We start from the raw sequence: 25820 nt of genomic DNA on the forward strand, positions 1-25820 counted from the left end.
CACGTTGTCACAAATGGCAAGACTGCATTCTTTTTATGGCTGAGTAGTATTCCATTGTGTATTCCACATCTAGTCCACATCTCCTTTATCCATTCATCCATCAATGAACACTTACATTGCTTCCATGTCTTAGCTATTTAAATAATGCTGCAATAGACATAGGGTGTATATAGCCTTCCAAATTAGTGTTTTCATTTTCTTTGAATAAATACCCAGAAGTGGAATTTCTGAGTCATATGGTAGTTCTATTTCAAAACATTTTTTGTGGAACCTCCATACTGTTTTCCATAATGGCTGCACCAATTTACATTCCCACCAACATATGTATTATTTCTTGTCTTTTGATAATAGCCATTCTGACAGATGTGGAAGAACATCTCATTGTGGTTTTGATTTGCATTTTCCTGGTGATTAGTGATGCTGAGTATCTCTCCATGTGCCTGTTGGCCACCTGTATGTCTTCTTTGGAAAAATATCTATTCAGATCCTCTGCCCATCTTTTAATCAGATCATTTGGGTTTTGTTATTGAGCTATATGAATTATATATATATATATATATTAATTTTTAAAAAGTGAACAGGAAAATTAAATTACAAAAGAAGAAAATGCAGGTAGGTATAAGGTATAAGGTAAAATGTACGTGGCTGATGGGTAATTCCCAGAGGTGTGTGTGCCATTGTGTGTGTGTGACTGTGTGTGAATAAAAGTCCCACCCCTCACTGTCACCCTAACTTCACCCCAAAGCAACCAGTTTCACAGTAGGGCCTGTCCAGACTTCTTGTGCACAAATAGTTAACATATATACATATGTATATGCACAGATTTTCCTCAAAAACATAATTGTATTTGTGTATCATTTTCAGCTCTCTGTTCTTACTCACATATGTTGTGGACAGTCATAGTATAGATCTTTGTCTCAGTGGCTGCATACACAGCTTCTCCTTTGTGACTATCAGGATTTTATTTCCTTTTTATTTCTTACTATTCAATAATGGTGGTGGTCGTTTAGTCGCTAAGTCGTGTCTGACTCTTGTGACCCCATGGACTGTAGCCCACCAGGCTCCTGGGATTCTCCAGGCAAAAATATTGGAGTGGGTTGCCATTTCCTTCTCCAGGGGATCTTCCCAACCCAGGAATTGAACCTGGGTCTCCTGTATTGCAGAAAGATTCTTTACCAACTGAGCTACAAGGGAAGCCCTCCACTATTCAATAACAAGCAGTGTTAAGATGAATAACTTCATATATTAACATAACCTTGCATACTCATTGCCTGGTTCTACACTCTCTCCCAGTCCACGGTCTCAACCCTCTTGTTACAATGGAGCAGGAAGCAGTCCCGGCATACAGCTGCTATTTCTACAACCCCAGCCGATGGACCCAGGCCTCCAGGAGAACACATTCCTGGGTTTGATTGGCCCTGTTGTGATGAAGCAGCTAAGACAAACACCAGTTTACCCATCGGTTCTCAGGGGAATGTTGGCAGGTTTAACCCTTTATACGTAAATCAAATTCTTCCCCCTCCAGATGTCATTTTATGTCTGCCTCACAGCACTCCCAGGGGCCAACTCATCCTCATACACTAACTATTTAATTTGTGCAGGAGTTGTTTTTTTTTTTTTTTACCGAAGTTTTATGACCTATCAGCAAGGCAAAACCCAAGCAGTGCTGCATCTGCAAACTCCCTCATCACCTGCCGGCTTCTCCCTCCTGGTTCTGCTTGTTTCTCAACCAGGTCTTGGTCCTGAGGCATTCTCCTAAATTCACTGCCTTCCCTTCCAGTTCTGCCGGAGAACTAGTCTCAAAATTCCCAACCCTGAATTCAGTGAATTCTTCCTTTGTTATTAGTACCACCTGTTCTTCCCAAGAGCTATTTTTTTTTCTGTTGAAGGGATTCCTCAAAGTGGGATCACTTTACAGGTAACTGCAGGAAGATGTGTAGAACAACAACAACAAAAAATGCTAGGAAAATATCCTGAAGTAAAAAATGTCTATATTTTAGTAGCAAACATTTTAAAACATTGCTATAATAAAAAGCCATAAACAATTAAACATCATAAAAATAAAAGACAAGATGACTTGGAGAAAATATCTAAAATTTGTATGACAAACTGATTCTGTATCTTTATAGAGCTTTTAATAATAAGAAAAAAGATACTCAGTTATGTGAGGAAAACACTTAAAAGAAAAAAGTGGATTATTTAACAATAAGAAATACAAGTGGTGAATAAATACTTTTCAAATGTCAGTATCAAAAATAAAATTAAGATATGTCACGTACTGTATGGTGACTATTGTTAATACTATACTGCATATTTGAAAGTGGCTAAAGAAAACAGATCTTAAAAGTTCTCAACACAAAAAAATTTTTGTAACTGTGATGATGAATGTTAAATGAGCTTGTTGTTATCATTTCACATTACATACAAATACCAAATCATTATGTGGTATACCTAAAACAAATATATTATATGTCAATTATATCTCAAAAATCAATTTAAAAATTAAAAACAATTTTATTGCTTAATTATCATTTTATCTAAATGATAACACTCAGTTTTGTTGTGAGCAGTGAGAGAGAATTCTTTATATTACTGGTGGGAATGTAAGTATTTAGGCTTCCCTGTTAGCTCATCAGGTAAAGAATCTGCCTGCAATGCAGGAGACCTCAGTCAGGATGATCCCCTAGAGGAGGGCATGGCAACCCACTCCAGTATTCTTGCCTGGAAATCCCTGTGGACAGAGAAGCCTGGGGTCACAAAGAGTTGGACATGACTGAGCAACTCAGCACAACACATGTAAGTATTTGTGGTTAAGCTAAATAGAATTGCAATATGAAAAATTAGTTCATTTGCATTCATAAACATTTAGAAATTATGTATACTAGTGAATACAATAAGAAAGCAAAGCAACAGGGAAAAATATCTCTACAAATTTGATAGAGGTCAGTTTATAAAAGAGTTAACACAAATAAAATAAAACTATTAAAACTTTAATTGAAAAAATGGATAGGAGGCTACTTTGTAGAAGAACAAATGTTATTAAAAATTAAATGATCATAAATTTTATTAGTATTCTAGAAAATGCAAATGAACATAATATTAATTATCTTTGGGCAATCAAATTAGCAAAGATTTTAAAACTGTTTTAGCAACTACAGTTCCAGAAAAATAAACGACCCAATCAAACATGGGCCAAAGAACTAAACAGACATTTCTCCAAAGAAGACATACAGATGGCTAACAAACACATGAAAAGATGCTCAACATCACTCATTATCAGAGAAATGCAAATCAAAACCACAATGAGGTACCATTTCACGCCAGTCAGAATGGCTGCTATCCAAAAGTCTACAAACAATAAATGCTGGAGAGGCTGTGGAGAAAAGGCAACCCTCTTACACTGTTGGTGGGAATGCAAACTAGTACAGCCACGATGGAGAACAGTGTGGAGATTCCTTAAAAAACTGGAAATAGAACTACCATATGACCCAGCAATCCCACTGCTGGGCATACACACAGAGGAAACCAGAATTGAAAGAGACACGTGTACCCCAGTGTTCATCGCAGCACTGTTTACAATAGCCAGGACATGGAAGCAACCTAGATGTCCATCAGCAGACGAATGGATAAGAAAGCTGTGGTACATATACACAATGGAATATTACTCAGCCATTAAAAAGAATACATTTGAATCAGTACTAATGAGGTGGATGAAACTGGAGCCTATTATACAGAGTGAAGTAAGCCAGAAAGAAAAACACCAATACAGTATACTAACGCATATATATGGAATTTAGAAAGATGGTAATGATAACGCTGTATGTGAGACATCAAAAAGACACAGATGTAAAGAACAGTCTTTTGGACTCTGTGGGAGAAGGCGAGGGTGGAATGATTTGAGAGGATAGCATTGAAACATGTATATTATCAATTGTGAAACAGATCACCAGTTCAGGTTGGATGCATGAGACAGGGTGCTCGGGGCTGGTGCACTGGGTGGACCCAGAGGGATGGGATGGGGAGGGAGGTGGGAGGGGGGTTCAGGATGGGGAACACATGTACACCCGTGGCGGATTCATGTCAATGTATGGCAAAACCACTACAATATTGTAAAGTAATTAGCCTCCAATTAAAATAAATAAATTAAAAAAATTAAAAGATCATAAATTTTATTGGTATTCTAAAAAATGCAAATGAACATAATATTAATTATCTTTGGGAAATCAAATTAGCAAAGATTTTAAAACTGATTTAGCAACTACAGTTGCTACAGTCTTTCAGGAAAGTAGTTTGATAACATTAATCGATTTTTATAAATTCCTTTCCATTGACGTTGTAATTTCCTTTTTAGGAATCTAGACTAAAGAATCATTAGAAAATTTAATAAGCGTATATTTAGTGAAACATAAGTTAACAAAGTAGAAAATTAGGAGCCACTAAAGTCTTCAGTATTATGATTATTAAAATAGTATTTTCATATACTATTTTAAGAAACAGTAAAACATATGAGATTTGGTGAAAAATTATATGCGAAATTGTCCAATTGACAAAATATCAATGTATACAGGTATAAAAACGTGGTGAAGGAAATTAAAACTGATTATCTCTGATTTGATTGGTTTTGAACGTCACTTAGCAGTGCTGGATTTTGAAGGATGGTATTATGTTCTAATGTATTTTGCATCAGGCACATAGTAACTGATCCACTAATGCTGGTCGAATAGTAGGTGAGTTCACAAGTTATAGAGGATTTCTTTTCTTTGCACTGACGGATTGAAAATGACCACAAAGAGAGAGAGACTCTGGGGAAAATTGCAGTAAAGTAGCTGGGAAGTGAACATATAAAGGGAAATTGTGGAGATGCAAGTGTTTTGTAAACAACATGAGCAAACGGGAGACACAGATCTGTATGACGGGGCTGCCGAGTCTTGCCTGGCTGAGTGACTGGCGCTCTCCCGCAGGAACTGCCCTACGACGCGCTGCGCTACATGACCGGCGAGTGCAATTACGGCGGCCGCGTGACCGACGACTGGGACCGTCGCACGCTGCGCAGCATCCTCGACAAATTCTACAACCCGGAGCTAGTTCAGAACCCGCACTACAAGTTCGACTCCAGTGGCATCTACTTCGCGCCTCCTGCTGGTGATGTAAGTACACGTGCTCTTCAGGAAAACTGAAAGCAGTAAAGCATGAAATTCCCCTGATACCGAAAATGGTGATTTTTCCCCCCAGAGGCTTTTTTTTTTTGTTTGGTTAACCATTGTGTGCCCTTCAGTCTTACAGGGACAGAGCAAACGCTATGCAAAGATGGAGTTAGTGGTTTCCTGTTTGCTGTAATGTGAGGACTATCAGAAACGCTCCTCGCCCAAGAATGTCTTCCTCAGTGACCTGAAACTCTCTTACTGTGAATTCAGACCTTTGGGTCAAAAGACATTGCCCCCAATTAAAATGGGAGAAATGAAGTCGCTCAGTCGTGTCCGACTCTTTGCGACCCCATGGACTGTAGCCTACCAGGCTCCTCAGTCCATGGGATTTTCCAGGCAAGAATACTGGAGTGGGTTGCCATTTCCTTCTCCAGGAGATCTTCCCAACCCAGGGATTGAACCCGGGTCTCCAGCATTGTAGGCAGACGCTTTACCATCTGAGCGGAGAAGGGGGTTACAAAATAGTATTAACAGTAATAGTTAATATGCAGATCATTCTTAATTATTTACAAAGCAGTTACATGTAATTATCTCATTACAGCATCGAATTAACATTGATGCTATTATTCCTCCTATTTTACAAGGAAGAAAGTAAGTTCACTAAACTTAAATAACTTGCCCAAGATCCCAAAGGTAGAAAGGGACGGAGCATCACACCTGCTTCACAAGACCAAGGTTGTCGGCTCCTATTTTTTCCAGTCCTGTCTAACAGCTGTATTTGCCTTCAGATTATCACACAGTAGACTTCTAGGGACTGCCGCTACAATTAAATTGGTTCTCGGTTTATTCCCAGAAGTCAAAAGGGCACACATTGAAAGTTAAACACACAGCCACAGGCAACAGAGGCACATGCCTTGACTCCACATCCACTTGGATGAGCTCTGGCCGCGGGCAGACACTGAGAGAGGAAGAGAAACACCGGTTCCAGAGCCCGGTCACAGATGGGGCGGGGTAGTCAACACGGGGAGTCATGGCAACAGGATTTCCAGGGATGAGTTGGAAAGTAAGAAGACGGCAAGCTAAAGTCAGGTCATGTAATGTGACCCATATAGAAAAATCATCAGTGACCAATTGCCCCACCTCACCGTGTGTATGTGTGTATATGTAAGTGTATATGTATATATATGAATGTGTATAATTATACATATCCTTCCCTGATTATACATATCTTCCCTGGTGGCTCAGATGGTAAAGAATCCGCCTGCAATGTGGGAGACCTGAGTTCGATCCCTGGGTTGGGAAGTTCCCCTGGAGGAGGGCATGGCAACCCACTCCAGTATTCTTGTATAGAGAATCCCCATGGACAGAGGAGCCTGGCAGGCTACAGTCCACGGGGTTGCAAAGAGTTGGACGTGACTGAGTGACTAAACACATGTGAGCATCAAGACAAGTATGGAATCTTTTTTTTTTAAATCTTTTTATTAAACTTTGTATTTTATATTGGAGTATGGCTGATTGACAATGTTGTGATAGTTTCAGGCGGACAATAAAGAGACTCAGCCACACATGTACATGTATCCATTCTCCCCCAAACTCCCCTCTCCTCCAGGGTACCACATAGCATTGGTTCCCTGTGCTCTAAGGAAAAGTATGGATCCCTCGGTTGGGAAGATCCCCTGGAGAAGGAACTGGCCACCCACTCCGGTATTCTGGCCTACAGCAATCCATGGACAGAGGAGCATGGCAGGCTACAGTCCGTAGGGTCTCAGAGAGTCAGACACGACTGAGCAACTAACACTTTGAACGCTCATGGAATCTTGATAGAAGTTTAGGTAAATATAAGGAGCCCGCGTGCCTGGCCGGGGGAAGGGACCGCAGGAAAGAAAAGAGATCCTGTTTGCTGCGGGGAATGGACTGGAAAAGAGGAAGCAGTGGTAGAGCCCATGGGAGAGTGTCGCAGAAGCCCAGGTCAGCTTCTAAGAATCAGGCATTGGGGGAAGATGCTCCGGAGACTGTGAGGCCGGATTGGTGAACGAATGGCGTCGTAGAGTCCACTGGAGTCCTGGGAGACACCTGGAGGGAGGGCTCCAGTGAGAAAGATGCAGGCCCGGGATCTCAAGGACGGTGTTTCTGTCCGAGTGGAAGGAACGCAAGGTGGCCCTGTCGCGGCTCACCAGGCCGGAGGTGAGAGACGATTTCCTGCACGGGCTGCAGATGCTGCGGGCGCTGCAGAGCGAGCACGTGGTCACGCTGCTGGGCTACTGTGAGGATGACAACACCATCCTCACCGAGTACCACCCCTTGGGCGCCCTGGGCAACCTGGAGGCGACGCTGAGCCTCGCCAAGTACCGCAGCCTGAACACGTGGCAGCACCGGCTGCAGCTGGCCCTGGGCTACGTGGCCGTCCTCGACTTCCTGCACCGCAGCCCCCTGGGCACGCTGGTCATGTGCGACTCCAGCGACCTGCCCAAGACCCTGTCCCAGTACCTGCTGACCGCCAACTTCAGCATCGTGCTCAATGACCTGGACGCCCTGCCGCTGGTGAACCGCAGCTCCGGGGCCCTGGTGAAGTGCGGCCACCGGGAGCTCCGTGGGGACTTCGTGGCCCCAGAGCAGCTGTGGCCCTTTGGAGAGGACGTGCCCTTCCAGGACGACCTCATGCCTGCGTATGACGAGAAGACTGACATCTGGAAGATTCCTGACATCTCCAGTTTCCTTCTGGGGCACGTGGAGGGGAGCGACATGGTCCGATTCCACTTGTTTGACATTCACAAGGCATGTAAGAGCCAGGTGCCTGCAGAGAGACCCACCGCTCAGGCCGTCCTGGACGCTTACCAGAAGGTTCTGAATCTACTCAGAGACACCGCGACGTCTCAGACTAGAGAGATGCTGTGAAAGACAGGGTGGTCGCTGAGGGATGGGAGTCAGGGGACAGCTGGAAGAGCTGCCCCGGTTTTGCCCTGATGGAAGGTGTTAGCGGTTCTGCCCCGGGTTCTTCCTCTCCTGACCGCCTGGCGGGAGTTGCTGAGCAAGAGCACATGGGCTTGCTGTGAGCCTGGCTGCAAGCGAAGGGGGAGAGAAGCAGTGAGTCGGACCAGTATCTGAAGGAAGTAACAAAAATGAAGCTACAAAGAGGTGTCCCTAACAGCTGAATCCATAGGCTTGTAAGAAATGTGCGTGGAGAGGTTTTTAAGTGGCAGTGTGGGGAAGAGACAAGCGGTGGTTCTTGCTTTGTCAGCTGAGTATCTGCGGTGTGCTTCACGGTACCGAGGAGACGTCACTGTGTCTCAGGTGACTGCCCAGGGCCACGCCTGTGTCATCCACGTCCCAGCGAGCTAGCGTGCATGCTCTCTGAAACCTTGAGTGGATAAGGAGCTTTGAAAGTATCATGTATGACGGAAATCCCATCTGTGTTACTACTGCCTCAGATGGTGCTTGTGAAATTCCTCTTTACCTTCCAGCTGGATATTTCTTCTGTGCTCAACATTAATTATCGTGAACATTTTACACCAATAGTGTCTGTCACTCACTCATTAATGGAAGGCGTTGACAGAATTTCCACTTGAGTTGCATGATTGAATCCTTCAGAAAGCTTTCCTTGGTCTCTGTCATCCTCATTTGCAGGGGAGGAAGGATTTGGTACATATTGATCACTACCAATAAGGGGGTCAAAGCTGGCATTGAGGGCAGAAAGGCTGTGTGCAGGCCTCGTGGTCACCGGAATTACAGAGAGCTGGCCCAGCCCCGCAGTCTCGGACTCAGTGTCTCAGTGGAGTCTCTGCATTTCTCACTGGTTCCCTGGTGATGCAGCCAGTGCTGCCGGTCTGGGAACCACATTTCGAGAACCATTGTCCTTACCTATCCAGGCAGTAGACAGGGAGTGTGATCAGTATTATCCTTGTTCTACATCCCATGGTGACTGAGTCCTGGGAGTCCTATGGTTGGTCAGAGAATACGCTTGCCCAGAGTATATTAACTGCTGCTCTTAGTTATAAACATGCTGCCAGAACCCACGAGGATGGCTGTAATCAAAAGAATGGACAGTAACAAATGTTGGCAAGGATGTAGAGAATTGGAACCTTCATACGTTGCTGGTAGTAATAAAATGGCCCGGCTGCTTTGGGAAACAGTCTGACCATCCTCAAAAGGTCAAAAATAGAGTTACCATGACCCAGCAGTTCCAGTTCCCAGTATTTACCAATGAGAATTGAAAACATGTCCATAAAAGAACTTGGACACAAATATTCATAGCAGCATTATTCATAATAGATCAAGAGATACAAAGAATCAAGGAGGATCTGGGAGACTATTTAGAGGACCCAGAAAAATATATTAGAGCTTTTAAAGGTGTTACTCTGCATTATGACCTCACTTGGAAAGATGTAATGTATATCTTGGGACAAACGTTGACTCCTGACTCAAAGGCTCGAGTTTTGGGAAAAGTGGTTGCTTATGGAGATGAATGGCTTGGTGATGAATCAGTGGGAAAGAGGGAGGACGAGATAACTGCCCTCCCCACTGGGAGTCAGGCGGTCCCAGCTACAGAACCAGACTGGGACTATAACACTGCTAAAGGAAGATGGGATCAGAGTCATTTTGTCAGATGTATTCTTGAAGGACTCAGACAGGCACGTTCTAAGCCTTTAAACTATGGCAAACTGGCAGACATAGAACAAGAAGAAAAGGAAGCTCCTGGTTGCGGGGAGCCGGCCTGACTGCTCAGGCCCCTTCTCGGCCCTGAGAGAGATCAAAAGGTCCCTCTCTGTCCCGCCACCCCTGATTTGTTAAAGTGCAAATTGGCCTTTCTCACCTCCCTCAAGGAAATCGCTGCAGCCACCATTTGCCCATTTTCCTGACTCTGATAAGATTATCGGGCTCCTGTGAATGGCTTATGTCTAGGTAGTCTTTACCTGATTGTAAGACGCTGGTGCCATGCTCTGCTGGAGTTAAGATAAAACTCCTGAGCTAAAACTAGTGTCTGCAGTTCTGCATGTATGCAAGTCTTTGATCTAAAATTTGGTGAATCCTGTTAGTATATATATGTATGTTACCCCTCAATAAAGTCGTCGGAATCAGTCACAAGCTGACTCCGTCCCTCTCACACACACACACAAAAAAAAAAGTTTACGTAAATATAAAACATGTGTGCATGAGTATAAAAGAATTATATTAATGGTGGTTATTTCATGATGATAAAATCTCAGGTAATTTTTACTTTTCTGAATTAAGTGGATTTATCACAATAAGAGGAAACAGAAAAATCAGAGTAAAGCAGAAAAGAAACTACTGTGGTAAATTAAGAACAGTCATCAGCAAATGCAACACGGAAAGATTTCTGTGGAAGAAATTTCTAAATGAAGTAGCCAGGATATTCCTCTCTCCATTTAAAAATTCATTTCAACTGAGTGGGACATTTTTTTTCTCTTTCTAAATGTGTCCATATCTTTTTTTTTTTTTCCTTTTTTTTAATGCTTTGGCCCTGGATGAAAGAAAATGAAAGCATTCAGTGTCCAGTCTCACAGGCTCATCCACTCAATAACCTGAGCACTGAAAATTACCTCTTTTCAGTGAGCAAGTTCTACAGGATAATTGATTTCTAACCTCCTGGCTCCTTGTTATTTATCTTTGCAGCACAACAGCTACATTGAATACACAAAGACACTGCCTCTGACCCCAGCTCCGGAAATCTTTGGGATGAATGCCAACGCCGATATCACTAAAGATCAGTCGGAAACTCAGCTGCTGTTCGATAACATTCTTCTCACACAGGTGTGTGATCTGTGCATTGGTGGATTCTGAGGCTGCAAAGGATGGTCCCCAAGCAGCATGAGCCCACTCAGGAGAGGTCCAGGCCCAGGATTCCATCTGTTCAAGTGGAGAACCATTTTTAGGAAAAGAAAAGAAAATACGTACCTTAAAAATAAGTTTAAACATAGAGTAAATGAATGTGTGAGTTTTGTTTTCGCCAGGCTTTTGATTTGGAAAGCATCTTTGAGTATCATTCTGCTGCCAGCAGTTCTTTGAATAGCATTCTTTGAGTATCTCTGAGTATTCTTTGATATCATTCTGCTGCTAGGAATTCCATTTTGCCTCTCTTGGCTTGAATTATGCCCCAGAACATATATTATGTCCTTTATAAATTTCTTAAAGTGGAAGAAGAGTTTCAAAGGTGCCTGGAAGCAGTTTGATGCCAGAATTCATCTAGAATTTTCCCTATTTAATTTTCTAGTCTCTTACTAATGCAACATTTTTAATGACTTATCTTTATCAAATGTTCCAGAACATTTAACCTAGTTTGCGTAGTTTTTTTGTCACATCAGTATTTTATCAGATTATATAGTATTTAAAATATAATAGTAAGTATGAAATAAATTAAAAGATTTAGGAGAACTGTTGCCTCTGAGACATGCAGCTCTGCTGGTGAGAGCATAAACTTAAGGGCACATCAGAGGATGACCTCTGAAGGCACCAGGATTCAGCATGCCGTGGCACAGGTTAGTTCTTTGAATGAAAGATGTTTAATCTTACTTGTCTATTAAGAGATCTTCTATATTGTTTTCTGTTAGAAGATATGCTTGTTTGTTTTAGTTCTGAAAGCAAATTAGTCCAAATGGTGAGTTCCCTTAATGACTGCATGAAATTTTAGTAAGTTAAGGATGATTATTCATTAAGCAAATTATTCCCCTAACTGATTTCAAGCTGATCTTTTTTTAATTTTTATGGAATCTCAAAGTAATAATAATAATAGTTAATTATTTTATAGTGCTTCTTGTATGGGAGCACTGTTCTAAATGGTTTATGCATAACAGTGTAATGGTTAGGACAGTCCTGTGAGATAAGGTGCTAATTATTCCCATTTTATAGCTAGAAGACAGACACAGAACGATTAAGTAGTTAACTCAAGGTCAGCTAATACAATTTAAAGCCAGGACTCTGCGCCAAGTAGTCTGACTCCCACTAGTTTGGCTCCAGAATCTGTGTTTTAAGCTGTGTGATGCTCTTTCTAGAGTCTAAAAATGGAATAAACCTCAAAGGCAGATAACCAGAGATGCTAGGGGAACTAAGAACTGGATTGAAAGAAAGAAAGAAAATGAAGTCGCTCAGTCATGTCTGACTCTTTGAGACCCCATGGACTGTAGCCTGCCAGGTTCCTCTGTCCATGGGATTTTCCAGCAATAATACTGGAGTGGGTTGCCATTTCCTTCTCCAGGGGATCGTCCCCACCCAGGGATCAAACCTGGGTCTCCTGCATTGCAGGCAGACTTTTACCATCTGAGCCACCAGGTAAGTCCAAGAACCAGACTTCTTTGGTGGCTCAAACTGTAAAGAACCAGATTGAGAGGATGGACTAGTGTGCTGTCATTGATGGAAGAGTTCATGGAACTTCTGGTTCTGGTCTGTTGTAAAATGACATCTGCTAATAAGGCAGAAAGAACAAAGACCATGTTTTGATGTCCATTTTATATGTTAATACCACTAAGATCAATTATTGCTCGAGCATGAAATCATATATAGACAAGAATACGTAGATCTTTAGCAACTTTAGTGCATGTAGTATGCAATAGTCTGACAACAGGAGATTTATAGAGCCTTCGGCTTTTTTTAAACTTGATGGACTGTGCCATATTACAGAATACATAAAGCAGTGGTCGTATTCCAACAGAAAATGACTCAGAATCAAACAAACAAGTTTAAATACACTTGGGATATCTTCTCAGGATTAAACAACCTCTTTCAATATTCTGCAACTCAGATTGGCAAATACAATTAATGTAATGGGTAGGCAGGCGTTCAGTGATTCAGCATTGAGTTTACCACAGTTCAGAGGCAACCAGAACAGCGGTTTAGAGAGCAAGGTCATGAGGACAGGACCTTCACATTGCATGTTGAAATAAAAGATCTTTTGAAGTGAGAGGAGCTAGTGGGGTTGAGAATGTTACTTCTGCAGAGCTGTCTTGAAGTGCTAGACTTGCTTTCAAATAAGAAAATTGTTTCGACCTAAACTATAGAAATGGAAAGGTTGAATTCCATGATGTCTCCTTGAAAATGTATCCCACTTATCTTTATTTGTTTAATAAAAGGAAAACAACTGTTAGAAGATTTCAAATGGTATTTATGAAAACTCTTAAGAAAAGACAGTTAAAAAAGAACCCAAGTTAAATAATTACAAATAAATAATACCCTTTTGCTCTTAATTCTCAATATCAGTTGGATATTACTATTAAAACGTATCTCCCCAACTGTGTGATTCTGGTGTGTGAGAAATAGGTATAGGAATGTTTGTGTTACTAAAATATTTTTCTTACATTTTTGAAGGGTTATAGGCCTAGGATTTATTTGGGGGGGGGTGTTTGATGGAGGTGCAGCTCTTGTTAGAAAACAGTAATGTTTTTAATGAGTTTATAGTACATTGTATGCACATCAAAATACAAATAGAAATCAGCATATCATTCTTCAAATGCAACAGAAATAGATATTTCACTAGTTTTGACCAAATATTCATTACCTTCTTTATTATCTGTAATTTGTTTTATATATTTGGTTGTAAACCTAGTAGTTTGGGATTGTGGTAAAGGATTACTATATTAGCATAGCCCCCCCCCCCTTTTTTTTCCTAGCTTGTAATTAATACTAACATTTAATTTTTTATTGCACATTTTTATAGGAAGGTGTTAGGGTACCATTAAAAATCTTACTAGAAACTTCAGTAGAAGTTACTGTCAATATGTATGGAATAGATCCAATATAGAAACTAGAAAATATAAAATCTGAAATAAGACTAAACACAATTTCCTGGGGCTGAAAAAATATGAGATGTATTCATTTATATTCTAATAGTGCTCATTCTGTCTCCATGCACACACACACACACACACATTTATTTTGAGGATTTAAAGGTTTTCTCAGAAAATATAGATTCATTTATATGGTGCCACTATAAACTTAAGAAATAAAAATTGAAATGAAATTCCCCTTCCTTGCTTCCAGTGTGAATTACTAAAGTCTGCCCTATCTCTATAACTCTTCCAACTGCTTGGAAGATTAGAGCTTATTTTCTTTGCCCTCTTGGATTCAAGGAGAAAGCTATATCTCTGCTTTTGGCAACCAGTAGGCAACAGAGTTATTATTAGCAAATATGTTTGTGGCAAGCTTTCTCATAGCAAAACCAGATTTCCTCCTTGTGGGCTTTGATACCCATCATCACTTGACCACCTCACCATGGTGAATGCTTTTGCTCCCTCTGTCCACAGCATCTGCCCTTCCCTCAATTCCCAGAGAGCACAATGCTTCCTCCAGACCTCCTTTTGCTGTGAACATTGTACATAAACTTCTAACAGCTGTTTTTCTCCTAAAGCTCCATTCCCGTGCCTGTTACCATCATGTCAATAAATCTTATGTGGAGAAGAATCATAGATAAAATAGCAAAGTAGTACTCATTCTTACAAAATTGAGGAATTTTCCCATCCAGCAATTCTTAGACCTTTGTGAGCATTTCTGATTCATAGTTTGAATTCTTCCCAGTCTCGTTCAGCAGATGCTGGTGCAAAATCTTCGGATGAAGTGGTAAATGAGGTTGCTGGTGACATCTTGGGTAAACTTCCGAACAACTTTGACGTTGAGTCTGCAATGAGGAGATACCCAACCACGTACACTCAGAGCATGAACACAGTGCTTGTTCAAGAAATGGGACGGTTCAATAAGTTGCTGCAGACCATAAGAGACTCATGCATTAACATCCAGAAAGCAATCAAGGTAAGGGAAAGTCCAGCCAGGAAAAATCATCAAAATAAATCATTCATTTACTCGCCAGCATGTATTGGGCACAGATTCTGTGAAAGTGCTTTTCTTGGTTCTGGAATAGAAAGAAAATCCCTGCCCTTAAAATGTGTATGGAATTCTGGGGTTGGCAGTTAATAAGTGGGTAAGTGAGTATAGAGTATGGTACGTAAAGCAGTCATTTGCTGGATGAGATATATGCTAAGAAGGCAGTAAGCGTTAAGAGGTAAGAAAAACAAAGCTTCTGCCCTCAGTGAGCTTACCTTAGTGAGGGAGACAAACAATTAACAAATACACTTTTCAGTCAATGGTAAAGTCTATGGAAAAAAAATAAAATGGGATAAGGATGTGGAGGGTGAGAGGTGGGAAACGCAGTCATTTGGAGTCAGGCCATTCTGAGGAGAGGCCCGATGGGAGGGGCAGGCCATGGGATGTTTGGGCAGCGGGTTGAGCTGGCAGGAAGGCCCTGAGAACAGCAGCCTGGTGTGGTCGAGGGTACCATAGGGAAGGCTGGTTTGGCTTGAGAAGGGGGAACACGAGGGAGACGGTAGAACAGAGAGGAAGGCACAGGCTCGCGATGGCCTTGTTGGCCAAGGTCGGGATCTTCAATTCTATTCTAAAGTGCAAAGGCAAAGGGAGGCCTTCAGAGGAATTTAAGCAGTAAAGTGAAATGACCTGTTTTGTATTTTTGAAGATTGCTCTGATCTCTGCGGAACGGATTGTAGGGAAACCAGAACATAGGCAGAAGCCAATTATACGATGGAAGTTTTCCAGCTGAGCTGGTTTCTTGTCGTAGCGGTGGAGGTGGAGGAGCGTGGTTGGTTATGAGTTGTTGAAAGAGGAGTCTATCTGGCAGGGCTGTTTGGCTAAGTATTCGGTATCTTATGTTTCTCCTTAACCTGGCTCTTCCTGTGTCCTTCCTGGAAAGTGAAGGCCTGGCTTTCCACGTTCTAGGAGATAAAAGGGGAAAGAGGCCTGTGGGAGCTCAGCGGCTGGTACACGTGGATTCACTTAAATCCCGATTTCGAGATGGGAATTCTGACACCAACTCAGCCTGGCATTCTTCCCCTCTATGAGGTTCTTCATTTTCCTGTCCAGGTTTCATTCAAAGTAGGCGATGTGCAGTTTTGTGGGGAAAGACCCAGGACTCTGTGTTTTAAGGCAGATCCCAACAATCTTCATTTGAGCACCACCTTCTTCTCCTCCCTGGCTAAGGCCATCAGTTCCAAATATCTTGAATATCCTAGTTGATCCTCAGCTTTGCCCTCTGCCAGTTTAGGATCGAGTTTCTCGGCACAGCTGAGTCAGCTGCCAACATGCTTTCTAGCTCCCAGTATCGTTCTGCTTCTTTCTGCACCTGTAGGCTTATGGGGGTTTTTTGGAGGTGTAGTATTTTTTGTTTTCCGGGGGCGGACTTGGCCATACCACACAGCATACAGGATCTTAGTTTCCCGCCAGGGATCGAACCTGTGCCCCCTGCAGTGGAACCGTGGAATCTTAACCACTGGGCCACTAGGAAGGTTCCTAGGCTTGTGCTTTTAAGAAATAAATTCCTCTACCATTATTTCAGGGTTTGGAGAATGAGGAAAATGAAATGTGGGTGTTTAATCCATTAAATTTACTCTAAAATTTTCTCCATATGTTAGCTGGAATGATATTGTCAGCTATGGAGAAAACAGAAATGATGGCACCTGGCCCAGTTGCAAGATCACATAGGAATTTTCAGGGGTCTCAAAGTTTTACCATCTGTTAGGATCTTCAATTTTATTCTGAAGTGTAAAGGTAAAGGGAAGTCTTCATTATGCAATGATGTAAAATGATCTATTTTACATTTCAAAATGGGATAAAAATCAATTTGACTTCACACTTGCAATCCAGGATATTCAACCTTTCAAGGCACTTTGAATCATTTTGCTCATTTTATATTTATCACTATCCTTTTAAGAAGGTCAGGACAGAGGTATGTTAGCTGTCTATTTAATAGATAAATAAACTTAAGTCAAAGTTAGGCTGTGACTTAGTAGACAGTGAGAAGCCGAGTGTTGATTAAGATCTTCCAGGCGGGGCAGAATGGGTAAAGGTAGTCAAAAGGTCCAAACTCTCAGCTACAAGACAAGTCCTGGAGGTACACTGTACAGCTTAGTGACCACAGTCAGTAATACTGTGTTGCTTATTTGAAAGTTGTTAAGAGAGTAGATCTTAAAAGTTCTCATCACACAAAAAAATGTAACCATGTATGGTGATGCATGTTAACTAGGCTTATTGTAGTGATCACTTTACCATATACACAAATATTGAATCATTATGTTGTACATCTAAAATTGATACTTTATGTCAGTATTCTTTATATTTCAATAAAAGAAACTTTACATTAAAATTTGATTAGATTAAAATCGTTATATTTTTCCAAGAAATAACTCAAAGATTCCACGTCTTACTTGTGAGCCAAAGAAAATACCTTTTCTTTCTCCTTTTTTTTTTTTTTGCTATACTTAACTAATCATAACTGTAAACAAGTTTAATTATAAAATTACTCAAATGTTAGAATACTGTCATTTCAAACAATGGTTAAATGTGTTTCAGGGACTTGTAGTGATGTCTACAGAACTTGAGGAAGTGGTTAGCAGCATTCTGAATGTCAAGATCCCAGGAATGTGGATGGGGAAATCGTACCCGAGCCTTAAACCCCTTGGGAGCTATGTGAATGACTTCCTTGCAAGACTAAAGTTTCTGCAGGTGAGTTCATCCAAATGCTCACATATTAGGTTTCTTTTGATTTCATTTTCTTCACTAGGATTTGCGACCCCATGTACGGTAGTCTGCCAGGGTCCTCTGTCCATGGGATTCTCCAGGCAAGAATGCTAGAGTGGGTAGCCATTTCTGTTTCCAGGGGATCTTCCTGACCCAGGGATCAAACCTGGGTCTCCTGCATTGAAGGTGGATTCTTTACCATCTGAACCACCAGGGAACCCATAACGAGCATTATTGTCTAGTTTTTCTGTGCATGCCAAGCATAAATGACCACTACTCAATATCGCATATAGTTTATGTAACTGTTGCACTAAATTGTCAAAATACTAATATTGGAAGTAGAATCACTGGAAGCTTCTTTAGGAGAGGTGTTCATGTTCAGTGAAGTTAGAAATTCAAATCAATGACATTTCAGCAGAAAAAGGGACTCGCTGTGTTGATATTTCTATTGAATATTTAGCTTTAAGAGATCCCTACAACAGATTCTCCTACAAGGCCACACACGCTACTGGTAAGGAGAATTATTTCTTCCTTGTGCAGCACTCTTCCAGGTCATGAAATCACTAGATTGCTGTTTCAGCCCAAGTCAGTAATGGGCTAATTGTCTTGGAAATGTAGAGTGGGCAGAAGTCTGCCTCCTAATTACCTGGCAATATTGGTTCTTAACAGTGTTCTTATTAACAGTTCTGTTAGAAGTATTAATTTCCCAGGTACTATATATAATGCATCAAAAATTGCCTGTGAGGACATTTCTCCAGGGGTGGACTGACTAAACTCCCCTTTCATAATACAGGCCTTCTGTAGTACTAGTGAAGTGAAGTCGCTCAGTCGTGTCCGACTCTTTGGGATCCCATGGACAGAAGCCTCCCAGGCTCCTCTGTCCATGGGATTCTCCAGGCAAGAACACTGGAGTGGGTTGCCATTTCCTTCTCCAGGGGATCTTCTGGACCCAGGGACTGAACTCATGTCTCTTACATCTCCTGCATTGGCAGGTGGATTCTCTACTACTAGCGCTGCCTGGGAAGCCCGAAACAGTCACTGGGCGTGTATAAAACAGGCATTTGTATCTGCATTCATATCGCTGCACAAGCTGGTGCAGTGGGTATGAAATTGACGCCAGAACACAATGTGCTGGCTGTTTTTCAAACTTTGAGAGTATGGCTTTTTATTCCTCCAAGTGTTAGCTTATTACTTTACTAGAGAATCACAGGGGGAGTGTTTGGGGCAAATTTTATTAAGCCATGTTGCATTCAGAGTTGAAAGGCTCTAGTGTCTGGACACTTGTGCTTTGACACCACAGCAATGGTACGAGGTCGGCCCTCCTCCAGTCTTCTGGCTTTCTGGCTTCTTCTTCACACAAGCCTTCCTGACTGGTGCCCAGCAAAACTATGCCAGGAAACACACCATCCCCATTGATCTTCTTGGGTTTGACTATGAAGTGATGGAAGACAAAGAGTACAAGCATGCTCCAGAGGATGGTGAGTAGCAGCAGTGGAATGAGTTGGCTTATATCTTGACACTGAACAAAAACATCACCTTCTTGCTCAATTTTCTCAGCTGTTCAAAAGGCAGAATGAGCAAAAGAGAGCAAGGATAAGAAAAAAATGGGGATGACATGAATCTGAATAGAGTATATGTCCCTTACATTGTTTTAGTCTTACACAACTTTGTAATTCTGAAGTTATTTCTAAAAAAATATGTTGACTAGAAAGTAATCAAATTACAATACATGGGATAATCAGCCACAATCTTTTTATGGCTTGTTGTTTTAATTGATGTGCAGTTGATTTCCCATGTTCTGTTCATTTCTGCTCTACAGCAGAATGATTCAGTTATACATATGTATATATAATACATACATATGTTTTATATACACCCACACACACATCCTTTTATATTCTTTTCCATTATGATTTATCACAGGATACTGAATACAGTTTTCTGTGCTAGGCAGTGGGATTTTGCAGTTTATACTTCCCGTATGTAATGGCTTACTTACACCTGCTAACCCCAAACTCCCATTCTACCCCTTCCCCAGCTCCTCCCCTTGGCAATCACAAGTCTGTTCTCTAGAAGTCTGTTTCTGTTTCATAGATAGGGTCATTAGTGTCATAGTTTTAGATTCCACATATAAGTGATATCATATGGTATTTGTCTTTCTGACTTCACTTAGTATGACAACTCCAGGTCCATTCTGTTGTTGTAAATGGCATTATTTCACTTTTAGTGGCTGAGTAATATTCCATTGTGTATATGTACCATGTCTTCTTCATTCATCGATGTATCGATGAACTTTTAGACTGCTTCCATGTCTTGGCTATTGTAGACCGTATTGAAGTGGACACTGGGGCATGATGTATCCTTTTAAACCATGTTCTTCTCCAGATATATGCCCAGGAGTGGGATTGTGGATCATATGGTAGCTCTATTTTTAGTTTTCATTACTCTGAGAGATGAAAAAGATATTGCTGCAATTTATGTACCTATGTTTTCTACATTCTACCTATGTTTTCGTCTAAGAGTATTTTAGTATTCATTATTACATTTACGTCTGTAATCCATTTTGAGTTTACTTTTGTGTATGGTGTTAGTGTTCTAATTCATTTTTTTTTAACATGTAGCAGTCCAGTTTTCCCAACACTATTTATTGAAGAGACTATCTTTTCTCCACTGTATAGTCTTGCCTCCTTTCTTGTAGATTAACTGACCATAGGTGCATGGGTTTATTTCTGGGCATTCTATCCTGTTCCACTGATCTATATTTCTATCTTTGTGCTAGTATCATATTGTTTGGCTGACTGTAGCTTTGTAATACAGTCTTAAGTCAGGGAGCATTGCTCTGGCTATTCGGGGTCTTTTGTGGGGTCTTGTGTATTTTGGGGCCATGAAAAAAGCTACTCACTCTTAAAATGACTTTAAAGTGGCCACAATGCCATTGTAAATCTATCTAGATTTAGTATCAGTCTACATGTATTTGCCTAAGATTTGTCTTAACTGAATCACCGTCTAGCACCCAGTTATTCAGATATCAATGGGAAAAACACTGCAAAGCAAGCAGGAGGCAGGAAGGAGTGAAGAAGGGCTGGGGATACTGTCACCTCCACCCTGTGCCAACCACAACTCACAGAAGCAAAGTGACTCACAGACCACGCAAGTGAAAGTCACTCAGCGTGTCCAGCTCTCTGTGACCCCACGGACTATACAGTCCATGGAATTCTCCAGGCCAGAATACTGGAGTGGGTAGGCTTTCCCTTCTCCAGGGGATCTTCCCAACCCGGGGATCGAACCGGGGTCTCCTGCATTGCAGGCGGATTCTTTACCAGCTGAGCCATAAGGGAAGCCCAAGAAAACTGGAGTGGTAGCCCATCCCTCCTCCAGCAGATCTTCCCAACCCAGGAATCGAACCGGGGTCTCCTGCATTGCAGGCGGATTCTTTACCAGCTGAGCCATAAGGGAAGCCCAAGAAAACTGGAGTGGTAGCCCATCCCTCCTCCAGCAGATCTTCCCAACCCAGGAATCGAACCGGGGTCTCCTGCATTGCAGGCGGATTCTTTACCAGCTGAGCCATAAGGGAAGCCCAAGAAAACTGGAGTGGTAGCCCATCCCTCCTCCAGCAGATCTTCCCAACCCAGGAATCGAACCGGGGTCTCCTGCATTGCAGGCGGATTCTTTACCAGCTGAGCCATAAGGGAAGCCCAAGAAAACTGGAGTGGTAGCCCATCCCTCCTCCAGCAGATCTTCCCAACCCAGGAATCGAACCGGGGTCTCCTGCATTGCAGGCAGATTCTTTACCAACAGAGCTCTCAGGGAAGCCCCACAGACCAGGAAGGGCTGTTACAACAGGACCCAGTTAGTATCTCCTGTCATTTTGTTTTGTGTTTTCCATATGGCCCATGAGAGACAACAATTTATTTGTCCCCATCACATTTCTTATAAAATTGTTGTTAGGTTGGAGGGAACTTTTATCCCCATTGCCACTGTTCTTAAGGGGTTAAGATGAATTCTTCTCTTTACTCCCTCTGACATAATCTTTCTTTTCCAAGTAAGGAACAGATCACCCATTAGTTAAAGCCAGACGTTTACTGGGCTCTGCTTACCAGTCCGCAAGGTCAGTGTATGAAAAGCTCTCTGGGACCTGACTGCTGTCTCCTCGACTTTCTCTGTTCCCATCTATTATTGTGATTGGCCTGCAGACTTAGGTCTGGCTGGAGACGTGGGCATGCAGGATGTGCTTGCAGATCTCTCTGGCCCCCTCAGGCAGGGCCACCCCTGACCTGGCTCCAGGCTCAAGATGCATTTTGCAATTCAGTTTTACTAGAGTTATTCTTGGGAAGTTATTGGACGAGTGCTTTGCCAGCACATAAAATTGACCTTTTATTCCAGCTATTCTTTCCGTCAGTTCAAACCTAGAGAAACAGAGGGTAAGTCTTCCCCTCAACATCCATCAGTGGGCTATCCACATGTGGCCTTTTAAATTTATAACTAAAATAAAATTTAAATCTCTTGGTCCCACTAGCCATGTTTTACATGTTTTAATAGCCAATCATATTGGAAAACACAGATATAAAATATTTCCATCACTGGAGAAAGTCCTATTGGACAGCACTGCCCAAGTGGATTTTCATATCCTATTTTCACAAACTGCTTTCATCAGTATAGCTGATTTGATTCTAATTGTACAAGGTAGACAAAAACAGGCATTCAGTTCAGTCGCTCAGTCATGTTCGACTCTGCGACCTGATAGACTGCAGCACACCATGCATTATTGTCTTACAAATACCTTCCAATTGTTCTCTGGATAAAAAAACAGATATAGAGTTAAATGAATTGTTCAAGATCACACCGCACATTAGGAACTCTTCACCTATGTCTTTCTAAGTTCTTCATTGCCTCCCTTCATATCTGTGCAACAAATTACAATGAATATTTTTGTGTGCAGATACCCATATTCAATTCATGAAGCTTTGCACAAGTGGATAGCCAGGGATGTGATCCAGGTTTCATGAACTCCTTAATTCATGGTCTTCAGTTGATCGTGTATGACATTGCCTTCTGCATTCTCATACAGACTGAGGTGCAGCCTTGGAGTGAGATTCTAAAAGGGGAGGAGAAATTTAACTCTCGGGACATATGACATCAGCAGAAGGGTGTTTTGCTCCCATGCTGCCTGGAAGCCACTGGGTCCCTACATGACAGTAAGAACTTCTGTAGATTTTGTGGACTCTTGACATTATAGTCATTGGTCAATTAAAATAGAAACCAATGTTTTCCCAAACAGAGAACTTCATGTAAACTAATTTAAAATTCCTCTCCTCTTTTTGTCTCCCACATTAAGTTTTACTAGGCAAAGTATAGCTATTCTTAAATTAAGAATATCAACACAAACTCAGAACACTGGCTTTGTTTTAGAGCAGATCTTCGTTTGCTGACCTAGTATTGCTTGCACAGTATTCACCTGTAGGGATTTCAGCTTCACAACTCAATCTCAGTCTGAATGCATATGCAAAGTGCTGTATTAACCTGCTTCTTTTATATTTAGGTGTTTTCATTCACGGACTATTTCTGGACGGAGCTTCTTGGAATAGAAAGATCAAGAAACTTGCAGAATCACATCCCAAAATTCTCTATGATACAGTGCCTGTGGTTAGTATTTTCTAATGATATATATGTGGGGGGCTATTTTATACACATACATACACATATGCAATTTATTATTTACAGTAGTTATGTTTTATAAACTTGCTACCAACATTAGTGAATACTGAACTCCTAGGCAAAATATAAGGTTAAGTTTCTGTAATCAGGTGGCCACATTTTTGTTAACTGATCAATATATAACTTTCTTCTATTTGTGCTTCTGTTTAAAGATACCTTATTTAATATACACTGTTGATCCATTAACATTGAACTCATGGACTATAACTCATTCCTAAACAGTATTTATAAGGCATATCGCTAGACAACACCTCAGCCCTACACTTAGGGGCCTTTTTAAACAGAAAAGTCATCAACCAAAAAACAAAATGCAAAAAGCTCAGCATCGACAGGAGACTTGTTCATATTCTAGCTGTGAGAGTTGAAACCAGGCGGCAGAATGTCACCAGGTTCAGCTTCAGCTGGGAACATGCCTGCTGGTGACTTAGCTTTTGCTGCTCTGGATGCTTGCGAATGAGCATGAAAGCACAGAATACCGATCCTAGGATTAGGACTAAATCTCAGTGATAGGCAGATTCGCAAATATGGAATCCAGGAATAATGAGGACTGACTGTACACATGTGTCTACATCCACACACAGGTTTATGATTTCTCTTACATATACATTGACCTAAAAATGTGAAACTTGCAGGTTAAAAGATAATTATATGAAAACCATCCATTTAAAAAAATTGTCTTCTAGGCACCAGTCTTTAGCATGGGCATACTAAGCTACATAAATACTAAGTTTCCAGCTGTTACTGCATTATGAGAAGATGGCTAGAGAGATTTTCACATAATCTGAAGGGTCAGTCTGGGATAGTGATAAAATATAGGCTGAATTTTACATGAACTTACATGAATTCTGTTTGTGGGACACTGGGAGCCACTCAAAGACAGGCAGTAATCCTTCAGAGCAATTCTAGCAGGTACAGAGAGGGACCAGCTGACCGCCGATTGCAAGAAACCTGCCATATACACCAAGATACTGTGGGAAGATAGTTTCAAATATGAGACCCAAACTCAAAGTCACAAGGGCAAAACGTCTGCAATTTCAGGAGTTGATCTGGATCAATTTTTTTCTTTCATATAGAAACTCAAGTGTCTGGTCAATGGGATTTTAAGTAGGTAATCTTCTGAAAAGTCACTAGTAAAAAATCTTCCATTAAAAAAATCCACTTAGTTGAAACAAACCATGTCCAACTTGGGTGTTAAGTCCTTGTATGTAACAGTAGCTGAAGAACAGCTTTAGAGATCTCCACAATGATGTGGGAGAGAGACTAGCACCCCTATTAGTGCCTTCATACAGTTTGTACTTAAACCTGAAAAACAAAAACAAAACAAAACAAGGGAACTCCAAACAGTGGGGATGTCAAGAATTGCCATTACTACCGGACAAAGGTATTCAAGTTCTAAAAATGAAACACTGTTTCCCCTTTCTGATCATAGTTTGTTCTTTACTCTTATATCCAGAGATTAACTTGCTCTAAAATTTTACTGAGATTGGTGAGGTTCAACTATGCTTAATATTCTAGGAACCTGACTAATGACTCTTTAAGAATAATCTTAAGAGTTGTATTGCAGTTATAAAGGCAACTATGTTTTAAACAGCACAAAACAGTCACCTGACATGGGGGAGGTGATCTAGTTCAACAGTCACTGATAAAAATCCTTTCAGAATATTTTGGGATTGGCTTTTAATAAAGCAACATAATTTTGAGTATCAGTGGTAGCAGCTCTCACCTTTGAAAAGTATATCTGATTTTATTATTAGTATTAGTGAGCACCAAAAGTCATCCTCAGGTAGGTGTGGTATGGAGATGATGAATAGATGGGTAGTATGCTTTTTCAGAGGAGATGACTATTTTTTTCTCATTTAGCTTCTAAACTGGTTCTGAAGATAATTCTGAGAGCTCTAAATGTTTTGAGCAATGGCAGCACTGCTGACAAAAATAAACTCAATTTATCCACAGAAATTTGCAGACATAACTAACCTTATGCCAAACAGGTTCAAATATATGTAAATATAACAAACAGCCGTGACTTAAATTTTGTCTACTTCCTTCTAGATGTGGCTAAAGCCCTGTAAGAGAACAGATATACCAGAACGACCAAGTTACACTGCCCCATTGTATAAGACAAGTGAGCGCAGAGGAACGCTGTCGACCACTGGCCATTCTACGAATTTTGTGATTGCCATGATTCTTCCCTCTGACCAGCCCAAGGAGCACTGGATTGGACGGGGGGTAGCACTGCTGTGTCAACTTAATTCATAATTAGAAGGTGTCACTTCCCTGTTTTCGTATTCTTTGTTAGATGAGTCAGTAGAAAATATATTTTACTTTTTAAAGAAGTTATTTGGTTTAAATCAATTTGACTAAAGTTATACTTAGTATTTAAAATGACTCATACTTCATAGTTAGGAACTGTTCTAACAAAGACTAAATAAGACA

At 41.1% G+C, this 25820-nt stretch overlaps 1 protein-coding gene across 1 annotated transcript in view; it reads left to right on the forward strand.

Moving 5' to 3' along the window:
- DNAH7 (dynein axonemal heavy chain 7) overlaps window positions 1–25813 on the forward strand; it is a 253080-nt gene extending 227267 nt beyond the window's left edge. The window contains exons 59-65 of the mRNA XM_043910523.1: window positions 4962–5147; window positions 10776–10913; window positions 14667–14897; window positions 17505–17657; window positions 18973–19150; window positions 23212–23315; window positions 25437–25813. Coding sequence (XP_043766458.1) covers window positions 4962–5147; window positions 10776–10913; window positions 14667–14897; window positions 17505–17657; window positions 18973–19150; window positions 23212–23315; window positions 25437–25643 — 1197 coding nt within the window. The 3' untranslated portion in view covers window positions 25644–25813. The remainder of the gene's footprint in view (window positions 1–4961; window positions 5148–10775; window positions 10914–14666; window positions 14898–17504; window positions 17658–18972; window positions 19151–23211; window positions 23316–25436) is intronic.
- Window positions 25814–25820: the final 7 nt, after the last annotated feature.

Source organism: Cervus elaphus, chromosome 8 (genome assembly GCF_910594005.1).
Source record: "Cervus elaphus chromosome 8, mCerEla1.1, whole genome shotgun sequence".
Lineage (NCBI taxonomy): Eukaryota > Metazoa > Chordata > Mammalia > Artiodactyla > Cervidae > Cervus > Cervus elaphus.